General features: G+C 36.0%; 1 protein-coding gene across 1 annotated transcript; it reads left to right on the top strand.

The window, feature by feature from the left end:
* Positions 1-2135: 2135 nt before the first annotated feature.
* On the top strand, positions 2136-16905 carry lpar1 (lysophosphatidic acid receptor 1). The gene is made up of 2 exons (XM_055209324.2): positions 2136-2926; positions 12229-16905. The coding sequence occupies exons 1-2, from the start codon at positions 2188-2190 to the stop codon at positions 12528-12530; spliced, it is 1041 nt and encodes a 346-aa protein (XP_055065299.1). The 5' UTR covers positions 2136-2187; the 3' UTR covers positions 12531-16905.
* Positions 16906-17686: the final 781 nt, after the last annotated feature.

The raw sequence follows: 17686 nt of genomic DNA, 5'->3' as shown, positions 1-17686 counted from the left end.
ATCTCTCAAATTTCATGAAATCTTTTCTCACTCAGACACAACAACTGCCAAAACTCTTTGTACGTACAGACCAATTTGCACATGGTTACAACTGTTTTCAAAACTGTTAAACTTATGTTCAAAACAATAACATAATACAAAACTTAATAAGACAGCAATTTGCTACATTTCTACAGTAATATTTTAATGAAATATATTTGAAATCTTAAAATTAAATGCTATAAAAACAATTGGACCAGCCAGAAATGTCCACAGCCGAGTAGATTAGCATTACTATTGTATCTATCTGTATCAGTGGATGGTGTGTATACAAATTATGGTATTTTGGAAGTACTCAAGGCAAAATAGTAAAATTAATTAAACGACATAAAATATTGAAGAATTCTGCATCATGTTTGATTTATTCCAGTAACATATATTGCAGTGAATTATAAAAAGAGATGTGTCCTTGTTTTACACAAGAAAACATTGTATAATGCTATTTGTTGTTAGTGTTTTTAGGGCATTGTTTTGTGGGTGACAAAGTGTGTTTGTGGCTGTCAACCTTTGCTAGTGTTCTGGAAGAATGAGTTGATTTGAGACCTGAAAAAAGTGTTTTGGTAGTTGTAGTGCATTTTGAATGTGAAATGAACTGCTTTGCCAAGCTGAAAGTTAGTTAGGAGAACTGTTTGAAGAGTTTAGCAAAAGTGACCTAAGTATTGAGAAATGTGTCCTAGCGTCTGTAAAAAACTGTAAAGTCTATTAAAATGAGAAAATTTTTGGAATGTTTTCCTCAAAAAACATAATTTCTTCTCGACTGAACAAAGAAAGACGTCAACATTTTGGATGACTAAAATGGTGTAGTAACATGTAACATGTTTTGCCTCAGTTTGACATTTTTGGGACTTTCACATTCCTCCATGTTTTTCGGCACTCCCGTCTGTAAATAACATAAAGCAGTCTCTTCCGACTGGCAGATGCACTTTGAGTAATAGTCAGGCACTGTGGTTTTAGCAGGAGATACAGCACCGTGAAGCCACAGTGTTATCAAACTCACTCAGTCACGGCCTAACTGGAATTTCCTTTCCACTGTCTTTATCCATTGAGGATGGCCGCTATGATATTGCTGGAAGTGGGGCTTTGAGTAATGCATCAAGTGAGAGGAAGTTCATAGACATTTGAGCACAGACCGCTTTTGTTCATTGCCTTAAGTTCAGTGAGATCAGAGCCCTGAGGTTATATGATAAAACACAATTACATACAATGACAGGATCTGTCCGCTTGTATCGCAAGCACTATGGACCAATGTGCGGCGACGATAGGTTTAGAAGTACACAATAACTGTGGAAAGGTCATTTACTCTCGCCTGACATTTCAGCTGTAAACAATAGATTGCAGATAGGCAGAGCTTGCGACAGGTCTCATGAGACCAAAAACAAATGTCTGTTTGAAAGTTTTAGTAATGGAAATATTACATTAAAATTTTTTGTTCGATTGCTTAGGACATGGATTGTAAACCGTTATTTCTGTACCACTAGTGTCACCAAATGCAATTGCAGCGGCCTAACCTAGTTTAAACCTCGGACAAATAAAAAAAACAAGCAAAACTTTACTGGTTGCTCTTATGCACATAATAAGGTTGCAAAAACTCAGTCAGACTCTTGCAATACACAGATGAGGCTGATTTCCTGATCTGGGTGTTTGGGATGGGAGAATTGGCCAATTGAAATGAAGTCCTGTACAGATGTGTTTAATAGTTTGTTTTGAGACTTTAAAGCCAGTGCTACAGACTACCATTGTGTGTGTTTGTGTGTTTATGCAAGTCACTAGCATGTGCTTGTTTAATTGGTCCTTCCTGCTCAATATTATGAGGTATGATGCTCATTTAGGAGGACCATATGGAAATGGAACGTTAAAATGCATGTATCAATGGTAGCGCTTGTTGCTGTCCATAGTAAAAAAGCTGTTGAAGGGCCTATTAGTAGTTTATTTAGGTAGAAGAATTGTTTCCATGCATTTCAAATGCTCTCACTTTAATAATGAATGAATTACTGCGCTGGTGCCTCTGAATCAAGTGTATCTGAAAAAATCTTAGCAGCAAGTATACTGAGTGTGTTGTCAATGTGACATTACACTGCATAAATAATTTAGAACCTAGTGAAATTCTCTGACGCTTTTTTTGTTTTTGCAAAAACACAACCTTTCAGGATGGGTGACGGACAATGCTACTACAATGAAACCATAGCCTTCTTTTATAATCGCAGTGAGAAGTATCTTGCCACAGAATGGAATGCAGTAAGCAAGCTGGTCATGGGACTCGGGATTACCGTATGCATTTTTATCATGCTCGCTAACTTGCTTGTGATGGTGGCCATCTATATCAACCGCCGATTTCATTTTCCAATCTACTACCTAATGGCTAATTTAGCAGCTGCTGACTTTTTTGCGGGACTCGCCTATTTCTACTTGATGTTCAACACGGGACCCAATACAAGAAGGTTGACGGTCAGCACATGGTTACTGCGGCAGGGCCTCATCGATACGAGCCTAACGGCCTCGGTCGCGAACTTGCTGGCTATAGCCATCGAGCGCCACATCACCGTGTTCCGCATGCAGCTCCACACCCGCATGAGTAATCGGCGAGTAGTCGTAGTTATCGTAATCATCTGGACCATGTCCATTGTCATGGGAGCCATTCCAAGCGTGGGCTGGAACTGCATCTGTGCCATTGAGACCTGCTCCAACATGGCACCTCTCTACAGCAACTCCTATCTGGGCTTCTGGGCGATCTTTAACCTGGTCACGTTCGTGGTGATGGTTGTTCTTTACGCTCACATATTCATGTACGTACGCCAGCGGACCATGAGGATGTCCCGGCACAGCTCAGGTCAACGGCGCAACAGGGACACTATGATGAGCTTGCTGAAGACGGTCGCAATTGTGTTGGGTAAGTTTTGCTTTTAGTTTCATTAAGGTTCTTTATTGTTATTGATTTGTGACCAGCAATGGCCTATTATTGCAAAATTATTGCAAAATATTAAACTACACAACTAAAAATGCAGTATTAAAACCTAGTAGTCCTAAAGAAGGCTGGTTTGGTTTGGCTGGTTAGCATGCCTCAGCGGTGCTGCTGGCTCGACCTGATTTTGCCAAGTGAGAGATGTCCTCAGGACAACATATTTTGGTGACCCATGGACAAAATTTTCTCACCCCAACCCCAACCCTAACCATAACTGAATCCTAAAATCAAAGGGAAATGATTAGTAAAAAACAACGGTCTAGAAGCAGCTAATCCTCATTGTTATCTTAAACTTAAAACAAACTGTAAACTTCTGAAATCTGGTTAAAATGTTGTCCAAGGGTCAACATAATGTTGTCTTGAGGACATCAACCACTTGGCAAAATCAGGAGAGCCAGTACAACTGGTAGTCGATACATCACCTATTGACCACATTGGATTGTAGGTTATGGTATTCCTCAGATTGGAAAATCTTTCCTAAGTGGCAAATCATAGATTGGGCATTCCACACATCCAAACAATTGCATACTTTGCGAAGTATCTACATGGCATACTGTTGTCCGAACATAGCCGTAGTGTCCAGTGTGAAGTCATTCTCATGCAGTTCCTTTTTATTTACAGATGCTATCTTGTCCTTTATTACAATAGTGCAATGATAAGCAGATGGTCCAAAGCCGCAATAACTTGTTTAACAAATAAACTATCCAGCTCATATTTAATTTTATCTTAAGAGGCTGGGAAACCTCGTAAAGGTCAGTTCTCTTGTCCACCACATAATTTCTAAATAAAAACCCACATGAAACAATAATACATTGTAGTTGGTGTACAACTAGTGTCCGCATTGTGATACGACAGATGATATTAGCATCATGGAGCCAAATTGCACATGTTCTATGAGAACGGGTCCTTTAATGATGTCATCTGGAAATGTATAAACTTGCACTGGGGATCAATTCATTTTCTCTGATCGCTAATTATGTTTTGGCAAGATTCCACGTCTTCCCTGTCGAGGGAGATCCTTTCCTGATTACATAAAGAAATTACGTACTTCCCACACGCTCCCGTATGGAAAAATCCGTTATTCAGAATCAGCAACAGACCATGAACTTTTAAAACCAAAATGCCTCAATGCAATGTGTTACCCATCACTCCATTGTGCTGACTTGGTGTTGATGAACAATGTAGCCGTTGAGTGGTCTTCAGCTGAGTGCCCGTCACAGTGGTGTTGTGTCCAGTTCCAGCGTTTGCCATGCACTGCATCAGTGTCATGCCTCGCTGGCTAGCCCGCTGAAGTCTGGCTCGGAAAAAAGGATCCAGTCACTGTGCAGAATCCTGCTGCAGCGGAAACAGTACTGTTGTTGTTCGGTTCGGGCAGAGCTTGAAGCTTTGGGGTGGATGGTGAGCGGGGGGCCTGCATGAAAGCATGGATTGTAGGCTGTGACCTCACACTGGAGAAAAGAGAGGTATTGAACTGTGTACTTCACTTTAAATAATACAATCCTTTAGAGGTACTCGTCTTCATCTTTTAAAGTAACAGAATTACACAAGATTAAACTAGATAATTTAATTTCATCAAAAATGTAGACCCCCTAAACAGGGGTTGTTCTGGGTGGGGGGAGTGACCTTAATAAAAACAAATCTATGATATTCTAGTGCCTATAGACATTCAACAGTTTATTTAATTTATATAGGGCTTTTTTAAATGTTGCATTGTAAAAACACAGAAAATGGGAGAATTGTAAATATTATACTGTAGTATATAGACCGTTTCATCAGGCGCACGTGCGATGACGCGATAAGCATCTGATCCGAACTTTACTTCCGGTTTCTGTTTGTTTAATGGTCTGACTAGTTGCTGACACTGAACTCTTCAACAAATACCTCGTCGAAAATAACAAATGTTTTGGGTTCCTATGTAATCTACGTGTTGTTTAATTAGCTTGTTATATAAATAAACTACTTTAAAAGGACTTTGTTGTTATTTATTCTTTGCAGAGTTTACCGGGAGTTACGTGATGACCACGAAAGCCGCGTGTTTATGTTGTTACCGCTGAAACCGTCTATACAATATAAAATAATAGATTATATGGTATGGTCAACGCAAATTCATGGGATGCTTTCAGCAGGTTTATGATCCACCCAGCCTGATCTCACGAGAATTCGTATGCATTTTACAAGTTGGCTCATACAAAGACATATGATTATTATACAAAACAATATCGAAATCCTAACGTTTACAAAATGTGCGAATGTGGTTGTACAAATTAATATGAATTAGCCACATTATAAATTACTTACAAATTGCCATGAGATATAGCATTGGATCCACCAGATAAAACTGTATCACTACACTTTAGAAAGGATGTGTTAATTTTTTACACATTGTTTTGTGTTGTCCCATTTATCACATTATGTGTCATTTCATGTTGATTTTATGTTCAGATAAATAGAAGGGACAACACAAGATGTGTTAAAACCACACAACGCATGTTGTTTTAAAAATAACACAGAGATGTGTCTAGTTAAGGACAACACATTAAATATGTTGTCTTTAACTAGACTCAACATGTGTTGTTTTAACACATTCATTTTAAGCGTGTAAGAAATGTAACAACTCCTTTCAAGAAGCCACAGGAAGGGACAGCACAAGATGTGTTAAAACAACATAACGTATGTTGTTTTAAAAATAACACAGAAATGTGTCTGATTAACTAGATACAGCATATGTTGTTTTATGAGTGTAAGAAATGTAACAACTCCTTTCAAGAAGCCACAAGATTTCAGATTTATTAATCTTTTAGGTTTTATGTTTAATATCTAGAGTTAAAGGCTTGTGAGAATCAAATACAAGCAGAAAACAAATTAAACTTTTGTTGAAATTTTAAAGCTCAGGTTGGTTTTGATAATATCTCTTACAAAATGAATAGATTCATAAAAAAGATTTAGGTTGGCCAATCATAATGGGTCACGTGTGGAAAATGAAAAGGTAAACTAATTAAAATGTGTGATGCCAGAAACCTCGGACTAGCAACCTCTACAAACTACAAATTATTACCCCTTTAATATAAAACAACCATTTCTTATCCCTGTGTGCTTGTGTCCAACTTCCCAACTTGCTGTTGTTGCGTGTATTATGACCTCAAGTTAGTTTAGTGATGTAGGAAGTTTTATAAGATTTGTTGTGTAAAATCTTAGTAGCAGTACAGTTTAGTTTTCATACTGTACCCATCAAAAGAGCACTTTAGGAACCATTGACACACTGTGTTACAAATAACTTCCACAACCCAAAATGATATCATTTTTGTTGCTCGTCAGAGGCATGACTCATGTATTGTTGAAAGTTATTCAAGGGCGTATGAAGTAGATTTGAATAACAGTGAAGGGGCGATGAAATCATTGAATGACTTTCTATTTCTCCCATCAAGAAAAGACATCCATGTGGTATTAAATAACAGGGTGTTGCATTCTGCATTTTTGCTAATCTTGACTTTTATTTCTCTGAATGTTGTTTGCATTATCAGCATTACTAGCTTTATCTTGAATTGTATATGTACAGCACATTTAATCGGGGTTCAGTTTTTATTTAATATATTTTTTGGGCCATTTTTGCCTTTATTGATAGAGTAAAGGAAAGTACAGGGTGGAGAGGGGGGCACAGGATCGGCAAAGGACCCCGAGCCGGGACTCGAAGCCGGGCAAGCAGAAGCGCGCCCGCACCACACGTCGGAGCACCGTCCAGCAAACCATCAGCTCCGACTGTTCAGTTTTTTAAATAATATTTTTTTTGTACCTAAATAAATAGAGACCAAGCATGAATTAGCGTGTTAAACAAACTGATTGTCACATGACTTTTGACAGTTTCAGATATGAAAAAGTGCTTTAATGTGACCACAAAGAATAAATTCTCATCAGCATACTTCTCACTGTAAATATTCGGAGCGATATCTGGTCCGGACCGAATGTGCCGAAATTTAGAGAAAGTCCACAGGAAGCGCTGTCTGAACAGGGAGGGTAGAACAAATGACCACTCGTCTGCCAAATCCTTCACTCCCGAATCTGCAGTTAACTATGCAAAGTATGCACTAAGCACTTCCACAGGTGTGACCAGCTTGCTGAGTTCCCATCTCCCCCTTGCATATTTTTGACCACAAACATTTGGCCACGTCTGTTGTCAGTTTAGCCAGAAAGTCAGCGTGTGTTTTGCAGGCATTGTGCTTGTGGGTGCGTAGGATTTCTGGAACTGAATGTTAAGGAGGATGTTTGTTGAAAGAGCTTATCTCACATGAGTCAAGGTTGATCATGTGACAGCACAAGGCATTTATTTCAGTGGTTCTGTAGTCAACCGAGTAATATTAGTTTTAAAACTAGTCGATGAAACAAACGTGTATGTATTGGGAAAGCCATCCAAGAATAACTGTGTGTAGTCTTCACGAACCAATGCTTTTGGACCAACGAAAAGACGAGTACAACATAAATACAACATACTACGTTTTTCACCCTGTAACTATTGCAACTACTAAACACCCTAGTCATTGTGCCCAATGGTGTTAATGGGCCTTTTTCCGGAAGTAATAAATTGAAAGATGAAGCAAAGCTTTGAGCAGCTGCCAATTTAAGTGCTTACACAGCAACAGAGCTGAACTTTAATAGCGGATGGGGGCTTTTAATAGACTTAGCCAATTTCTTAATGTGGATGACGTGTCTTGTATGCCTTTATATCACATCATGCAATATCACTATTGCTGATTCATTTCAAACCAAAATAAAACTGTGCCATTTTTTAGATGAAGTGTATCATTGGTGCACTACAACTGGCACCAAAAGTTACATTTTCGAATCGTGAATGTTAATGTGCATTTAAAACTCTACTGTCAATCCGGAGTGTATTTTTATGAAGTCACAGCTACAGTGATTCAGATTTCATATTGCTCGGATTATTTCAAGGTCTCAAAACATTTGGGTACTTGCATGTCTGAAAAATATGGGATGAATTCTCACATCAAACACACAGAGTGTACATAGAGTTATCCATCCAAGTAATTGCCATTACATAATACACAAATTCAGGAATTATTTGATCCAGCTGTTAGCTGATATGTGTGAGGAGGTATCATGTCGGGATAATGCCAGTTGCAGTTTCCCCCAAAAGACCTTTGATTAAATCACATTTCTGTTGTATTGCGTTCAATCCTTGTATAACTAGCTTCAAATTCTATTATAAATCAAACAAATTTGATTATATAAATATTAGTTAACAAATTGCAGTAAATGTATCCGTTTCCGAACCTGATATTAGCATGCTACATGGAAAGCAAGACATTAGATGTGATATCACAATTCACCAACGACTTATGACACTGTCATTGTATACTCCCCTTAAACTTACTTGTTTGTTTTACTTTATTTCGCACATAAAAAATACAAAGTAATGTTGCGCTGATTGATGTTTTTTCTTTCATAAAGTTACAAAAGATGTACACTTTAAAAATGCTGGTTTGTTTTAATCTATGGCTAAATGGACGTTTTTTGGAGTGTGGACTGAGCATTTTTTGGAGTGAGGCTTACAAAAGCTTTATGTACAGTTTAATTAGTTAGTTTCAGCCTATTTTTAGTTTTGTTGATTTATTGTAATGCTATCAACTCTAGGTTTGAATATTGTGTAAATTTGGTCTCTCTTAATCTTGACACTTGAGGTTTAACCGTATTATTATACAGCATTCAACTGTTTTTCTTAGCTGCCCTCTTTGGTATTTTCAACATATACAATGTAAGGCTTTTCTTATACAGTCAGTCACTTTCATAAGTAAACCATTCAGTCACTGTATGCCATATAGCCTAACTAGATTTGACTTATATGCTTAACTTTACCTGTAAAAGCTGATGCAAAATAGTGTCAAATAAAAAACTGATGTACATTTTTACAGTAACAGTAACATTTCTGATAATATTAATAACTTGGTTACATGTCATGCTTATCTATATAAAGCATTTTCTAGATTTGTGATCTTATCTTATTCCGTTAAGAAGGTTTTTTTTGCATCTAGTCATGTTTCTCAGGTTTTCCCTTTCCAACACAACTAGATTCTTAGTAATCTCTGTTTTAAATTAGCTTTCTGAGCTGTTTATATGAAATAGCTTTATGATGATGAATCCATTCTCACAACTTATTCTGAAACTAAATCAAAGTGCAACTTTTTAATGCTATATTTTAAGATGTTTGGTCTCACACAAAATGGAGGATTGACTGAATATAGTTGAATAATTAAAAAAAAAAAATTTCCAATAAAACATTTTGTAACACAGTAGCCTAAATTCTAATAAAATTCTACCTCAGCATGTCACACATTTATTTGTAGATAGTTGTATGAAGAGCTGGATTTACATTACCAAAATGGTCATTATAACACGTTTTTACTGTGATCCTAAGTTCTCCATATATTTAAATGGATAGTCACCCAAAAATGAAAAAAATCTGTCATCATTTACTCGCCCTCATGTTGTTTAAAACCTTTATACATTTATTTTGAGAAGTGTAATGAAACCGTTTGTGGACCCCATTTACTTCCATAGTATTCTTTTTTCCTACTATGGAAGTGAATGGGGTACACGATCGGTTTGGTTACAAACACTTCTCAAAATATCTTCCTTTGTGTTCATCAGAACAAAGAAATGTATGCGGGTTTGTAACAACATGAGAGTGAGCAAATGATGACAGAATTGACATTTTTGGGTGAACTATCCCTTTAATAGCTGTATTGCACATGGCAGATGATTGATTACTTATGTCTACCAGTTCTGAGTAGTTTTGAAATTATACAAATGTAACTATTGTTAAATTGTAATTGTTATGTGTAAATTCTTATTAGAATTTTCAAAGTCCTCTGCACTGTTCCAGGATATTACTACTGTATTTGGTTCCTCAAAAATACTAGGATATGGGAATGGGTGCCATCAGGTTTTTGAATAAAATATAGGGGGCTTTTAAGTACAGAGACCTTTATGAAGGAAATGAAATCTTTGACGTACAAAATCTCTCATTTCGAAAACAAAAGGTCGAGTCCCGGGTGAACGTCTCTGGTGAGCTTGTTCAGCGAGAGCAAGACATGTGGCAAAGCTGTGCTGGAAACAGTTTATCTAACTCCTGAGAGTTTCTGCATAACTTTCTAGTGATGTAAACTAGTCATGAGCAGCTGTGTTTGACTAAAAGAGCGGGACTTTTACAAATGTATTCCTGCCTTGTAAAATATCACTTTTAGACAGCGATTTTTTGTTAATTGTATTTTTATGTTTTACTTATTAAAGTAATAAACAGTATTATTTAAAAAAAAATATATGAAGAGTTTGGTTCAAAAACTCGATAAACGCCATTTTAAAAAAATGAGTTACTGCCAAAATCAGTATTATATCAGGTCAGTATTTAACTCTTTCACTGCCAGCATTTTTCATGATTTTCACAAAAGTTTAATGCCTTCCAGAAAATGCTCCTTTTTAAATATATAAACATACAATATATTAAATAAAAGAACAGACCCTCTGCTTTCAAACAAAAAATCAGTTTCATCCTACATTCATGTGTTCTGTTTTTATCACCTCTCAAATATGTGTAGGTTTCATCAAAAACACCAAATTTTGATATAATTTGAGATAATTCCATTTTTGTGAAGGACTTTTGATTGAGATCAGATGCAGCGCGATCTTTAAAACATACACGGACATACAGCTGTTTGCCCCAAGGCAATACTTCCGTTTTAATAAGTTGCGGAAAAGAGCACCACCTGGTGGTTAGAGCGCTATTGCAGATTGACGAGATAACTCGTCAATGGCGGGGAAAGAGTTAAAAGAAAATTCTTAATTTTACGCAAAATACAATATCTGCCGTGTTATTCTGTCATCTTTTCTCCCTTTATCCCAAAACGCGATAAACGCCACTTCTTTTTTTCTACAGAATGCAATAAATCCGCTCCACAAATTACAGCGCAACATTCCACGCATTGAAAACAAACAATGGCGACGCGTGGAGTACACAAAGTCCTAGTTTTCCTCATCTACTTTGTACTTCGTAATCACCAAACAAACAAAAACAAAATAATACTTTAATGGGATTGATAAACCTGTGGTGATTTTCTGTGATGGGAAAGAAACGTAAGCAATCAAAATCGAATAATTTACGCGAGAGGCACTCGGGAGACGGGTGCTTGTTCTCCCAACAGTATCAAGTTGCTCTCATGCTAACACATTGACCCCAGGGGATCTTATGAAAACTTTCCATTTTTATACTCAAAGTCAACGAAAATCGAGCAGGACCAAAACATTTTACAGTTGATCGCTATAACCGCAGCAATGACAGTGTTCTTAATATGACATAGTAAGTGTTTTGATTAATGCCATTAATGTTTATTTTTTTAGTCAGTGTATACCACTGTTCTAACTAAATGAATATAAAATGGCAAAGATGAATGCACATTTATATATTGATTTAATAGATTTATTTTGAAAAAAAAAGCATTTTGAGCATTTTGAAAAAAAAAATAATGGATTCATTGCATTTTGTGGAAAAAATAATTCGTTTTTATAATAAATCTTTGAAAATCAAGTCATGGATTAAATTTTTTTATGTTTTTATAACCTAAACATGCTATGTGAAAGTTTGTAACAGAAAATAGTGGTTTTCATTTTGCCACTTTCTTGGTATAGAAAACACGTTTTTACCGAAATTAGTCAAAATGGATTTATTGCGTTTTGGAACCAAACTCTTCATATATTATAGATATTGTGAAAATAAAATGTATTTCAACTATGTGGATTATTACTGATACTTACATTAAAAAACAATATTTCTTGGATTAATTATTTAACCAAAACCTCATTCACATAGCATTCCGAAAAATCATTGGCAGTGTAAATGAACCAAAAATCAAAATGATCCCGGACAAATCTCAGATGCATTTTCCGTAAAGGGCTCAAGACTGTCTCAATGCAATCAGTGATTGATTTTTTTATGATCTAATTATGCTGCCTACCATTTCGACACAGCATTTGTGTCACCTGTAACGCCTTAAAATGGGGTTTTTTGTAGGACAAAGAACAATGGTTAGATGGTGTGAGGAATTCATCATATTAAACTCTTAATAATAAAGTTGATTGTACTCATAACATAATACAATGTAATGACTCAACTATTTAAAATTTTAAATACTCACACGTTCTCTGTATTTTCTCCCATTCTTTAGGTGCCTTCATTGTGTGCTGGACGCCTGGTTTGGTGCTCCTCTTGTTAGATGTGGTGTGCGCTAAATGCAATGTCCTGACCTACGAGAAATTCTTCCTGCTTTTAGCAGAATTCAACTCTGCCATGAACCCTATCATATATTCCTACCGGGACAAGGAGATGAGCGTCACATTCAAACAGATCCTGTGCTGTCAACGGCAGGAGAACGTGAACGGTACGGCGGAGGGTTCAGACCGATCTGCGTCCTCCATCAACCATACGGTCCTTAGCGGAGCTCACCATAATGACCATTCAGTGGTCTGAGGTTCAACGGGGGCAAGGATCCTCTTAGTTTAAGCAAGAAAGTGACTGTGAAGGTATTTTCATCAGCAAAAGACTTGTTTGTGCTTATGAAGTTGTTGTTTTTTCTGGCTATACAATGATGTTTGACACTATATTGAACTATTTAAAGGCTAATCCAGAAGGGATTTAACACAAATTGTATTTGTTTCTGTAATGCCTTAAGGATGAAACGGTTAGATGAGTATTTAGGCTAGTTGTAATTGTTAATGAAACTGTTGTAAATCAAGGTGTTACATGAATTGTCTTGTCTTGTACAGCAGTTGTTAAAGTGAAGGATGTGGTGCCCAGTGAATCTGCTTTGTTAAGTAATAAGAAATAGTGCACTTGAGGGACCACTGGGAAATAATATGAGGTGAACTATGCAAAGTACTGAATGTTGGCTTGATTTCTTTTGTTGTTGCATAGTTTATTTTGCACTGCAGGTTCATCCTATAATGCCATGTTCACCAATAAAGCCAACAGTCTGTGCATCCAAGCCTTGGTAGCTCTAATTGACCATATGAAATACTGAAGAATAAAGTCGTGTTAAAATATAGCAAGGTGCAAAATTCAGGCCCCAATCAAAAACCCGTCTTTCACATTATGATCACCTACAAACAGTACTTCAGTGTGGAGAATCTAACCATAATATTGAACATATAGACGTAGTTTGTACACATATCACGATTGAACATAATTATCAGTCAAACTGGATGGCAAATTGTATTAACAAATTGGGTATTATGAGATTCAACACAACATGTACTATATTTATATGTAACTGTCTACTTTATAATTGCTTAGCAGGCCAATTGTAAACTTGCTAATCGTAATAGAATTAAAGCTGCAATCCGTAACTTTTGCCTCTCTATCGCCATCTCTGTTTGAAACATAACATTGCAGGTTACTTTACACGCTTACCTTTACGTTTGTTGAGAAATTACTGACTATTTTATGCAAAATCTGACCCGACAGCTAAACTTATAAATCAATGAGTGCGTTTACATGCACAGTTTTATGCCAATTATGTTTAATAAACTGATAACATGTGGGGTCATGTAAACTCGTAAAAGGTTTTTTTTTATCGGGGAAAGCCCATAAACGGCGTAAACAAAAACCAATCGGCACAGGTAGTTTTTTTGCTCATTACACCGATTTCGTGTGGCATGTAAACACGTTAACTGGCTTTCTCACGGTTTTGTCCATGTGCGCATGTCTCCGCGTGTTAAAGATAAACGTCAGACACGGAAGTAAGCGCAAAGTAACACATTAAAAGTCACCGCTCGACTAAAGCAGTTGGCAGAGAAACTGCGAAAATAAAAAATAATGTTATATTTACAGGTTCTGGAGACACGAAAAGAGATAAAACAATATAGCTTAAGACAGATATGCCGTCGGGTTTTCGATCGGCTATTATGTACTATAGGCGATGACGTCACTACCTGCGAGAAACCTGACAAATCTCCCATGTAGACGCAGTTGTCTGCATAGCTGGTTTATTGATTTGCACATAAACGCATGAAAAAGTTTTTATAATAAGCAGATTTTTGATAGTTATCCACTTATTCTGTGCATGTAAACGCACTCATTATTATAAGCTTAACATCGGAATAAGGTAAGGAGACAGTCTTCAATACTGATATGTTGTACTTGTTCAATAATGGATTTTTGTAACCATGTAAATATTTTTAAACAAAAAAGTTACAGATTGCAGCTTCAAGATAACAAAATGTGCAAAATTCTAAAATTTGTGCTAAAGTTTGACCATTCCTACCTTTAGTAAAATCATAAAATAAGAAAATAATGAAAAGGACATTTATTTTTAAATATACTTACTCACAAAAAGTTAGGGATATTCGACTTTCAGGAAAAAAATTATAAAAAATGCAAGAAGTTCATGCTACAGTGATGATATATCATGAAAGAAGGGCATTTGAATAGAAATGTCAAATTAGTTTACATGTAAAGGTTATAGTGCATTTTAGGTGCATTGCGAAATTTCACCCGAAAGTTGAATATCCCTAACTTTTTGTGAGTAATGTGTAAGACTACATAGAAGCAATAGTTTAAGATAAAAAAAAAACATTCTTGAAACTGAAGCCATCCTCGGTGTATATGAGTTTCTTCTTTCGGTTAAACACAGGCAGAGCTATAATATCCTCTCTTTTCAGCTTTGTAATCGAATTGGATAGTGCCCTCTTATTAAAACTCCAAAAAAGTGCATCCCTCCGCCAACCTTCCACCTGACCTCAACTTTCTCATAAATGCAATTACGGATGTAGTTTATAAAATTTGAAATAGAATTGTTTCCTCACAAAAAAAACATTGCTTCTCCTCTGAAGACTTTTAAGAACTTTAAATATGGATTAGTTTTTGATCGATGCAGTTTGTGGAAGATTTAAAATGGGGCACCATCTAATGCCATTATAAAGCTGAAAAGAGCTGGACTAATTTTCATTTTATGGGTGAACTATTTCTTTAAATATTTGTGTAAAGCTGGATAGACCTATAGCCCAGTAACTCATTACATCATATATGAATTTACTCAACATGATGTTCCATACACAAACACATGTCATTGTTTAATTGGTTATGTAATTTACAATAGTTTGAAACGGGGAGCAACATTGTGCCTTAAAGACAGGTTTGGTCCCTGTGTCAACACAAGCCTCACGTGTGAGGCTATTTAATGTTTTTGTAATGTGTTTTCAGGGATTTAGAATCAATCCTTAACACCTTTTTTATTTAAAGGTCGATCGGGTTGCATTTGATGCCACTGTGCTAAAACACAATAAATAAATATAATAGTACAAACTAAGATAACGAACAACAGACTATTTTTAAGGACATCCAATTCGTGGTCTTCATTGTAATGACATAACAAACTATGTGTCATGACCTTAAAGGCGGAGTGCACAATGTTTGAAAGCCAATGCTGATATTTGAAATCACCTAAACAAACACGCCCCTACCCCAATAGAATCTGGACCTTCTTTTAAAAGACCCGCCCCACACATACGCAACCCGGCAAGGATGTTTGTTAGTAGACACGCTCCTTACTGCTGATTGGCTATAAGTGTGTTTTGGTAGTCGGCCCATCTCCTTTTCCAAAGCGTTTTTCAAACATTGTGCACTCCGCCTTTAAGTCAGAAAACGTATAATCATGCTGAAAGAATTTAAAATTTGAATGGTTAAACATGGCAGAAATTAAATTATCGAAGAGTATCTGTACTTTATATACCAGTGTATGTATGTATGTATATAATATGTGTATATATTCATATATGTTAGACAAAAAGGGAATGTTTATTGTTTAAAGCTAAAACATCTGACCCAATGTATAGGTAAGGACCTTTTCTTCTAAATCTTATTGAAACTAATTGGTGCAAACATTGCTATGTGTCAGTGCTCTATATACCAAAAGGATTTGGACACCTCTCTTAAAAATATCTGTATTGTCTTTCCACTAGATAACAAAATATCAAACCAAGTGGCATTTATTTTACAGAAAGACAAATCGCAAAAGCACAGTTTTTAAGCAGAACATGACACAAAAATGTCTGTTCACTGTAATACATGTAGCTTGAGTTTGATAAAAACTCTAGTATCATTTGTTTGCCACTTGCTTTAGTATTTTGTCATCTAAAACAATAACATTTACAGTACATGTTTTCCAATGTGACTTATGCAGATATGTTTTGGTAAACTGTAGAAAAGTCCAATATTCATAATGCATAATGTTGTTTCAAAGAGTGGAAACATTGTAGCAAAATTATACTATAGAATTTTGAATTCTTTTGATTGATCCTTTCAACAATAACATTTTTGACTCATGTTTAAATAGTATTATGTATAATGAATGATCTCCCCACTATAATGAGATGGACATTTAGAGAGGGATCAATAAGGGACTTTTTGCCGAGACACTTTTTTTATTATACCTATCGGTATAAAAATTGTCATACAACAGTAAATACTAACACTGTCAAAAGTTTTATGGTTTTTATGAAATTTGTTTTACCAGAAAAACAACCTGTAAAACCTCTCAAAGTTTTGTTACAGGCACCCAATGGTCCAACGTTATTCATTCTGTTGTGAAAGTTCACAGCCATCCAAAAAAGACAGCTGTGCATGACAACTCATGGGCCATTGGTTCATACTAGGTTGAAAACGCAATGCATTTGATCATCATTTAAGGAAATGCGATCATTTTCAAATTTATTCTTGTTTTCGTTTGTTTCCTAATGATGTCTCTGTATTCTGAATTCTATATTCAGAAATTTTGTATGGTAACATTCACTTAATCATGTCATGCAGTAAGTGAACCTTCTTAAAATAAATCTCCATATTCATCAAACTTTCATCTATGTTATTTAAATATTATAAGAAAGATGTACTTGAAGCTGTTCAGTTCAGTTCATTTTAGTGGGATTTTTATTTGCAAAGGAAAAAATGTGTTCACCCCACATTGTCATGACTTACAATTGACACATTTTGTGTCCCAGAGATACAACATAAATAGAGTTTTTTCACATTTCCTGCAAACTGGTAGGAAATCCTTGTCCGGACAGAGAAGATGAGTGATTTAGGCAATGCAATGCATTAAATTCCTGCCAGCTATAAGGAAAGTGTCTTACATCTGTGAAGCAATTGTGAAAATGTTTGGTATGTGAAAGAGTTTCATCAGGACAAGTGGCCTACAGTTTTTCTTTAGTAGATAGCCAAGTTTATAAACTGGAGCAGCTGGGATAAGAATTCCTTTGTGTTTACTTCACTCTTAAGTCATTTCTGATATTGGACATGGAGCATTTCAAATAACTTTGATGAAGCTGTGACAGAGAACAGTGTTCCTGTCATTTATAGGCAATATGAACATTAGATAAGATTGTGTAGCTACAGTACAGACCTGCTGTAAATCAAAATCCAAGGCCGACACTGTTGCTGCTCAAAATAAAAATGTCATTTTACACTCTTAGAAATAAAGGTACAAAAGTTGTCACTGGGACAGTACCCTTTCGTACCCAAAAAGTGCATATTAGTACTTCAAAGGTACATATTTGTACCTAAATGCTTTTTAAAGGGTACTGTCCCAGTGACAGCTTTATACCTTTTTTTTGACAGTCTAATAACCTTACAAA

Source organism: Misgurnus anguillicaudatus, chromosome 12 (assembly GCF_027580225.2).
Source record: "Misgurnus anguillicaudatus chromosome 12, ASM2758022v2, whole genome shotgun sequence".
In the NCBI taxonomy this organism is placed as follows: domain Eukaryota; kingdom Metazoa; phylum Chordata; class Actinopteri; order Cypriniformes; family Cobitidae; genus Misgurnus; species Misgurnus anguillicaudatus.
The sequence above is the reverse complement of the archived record's forward strand: the minus strand, read 5'-3'. Positions and strand labels throughout refer to the sequence as shown.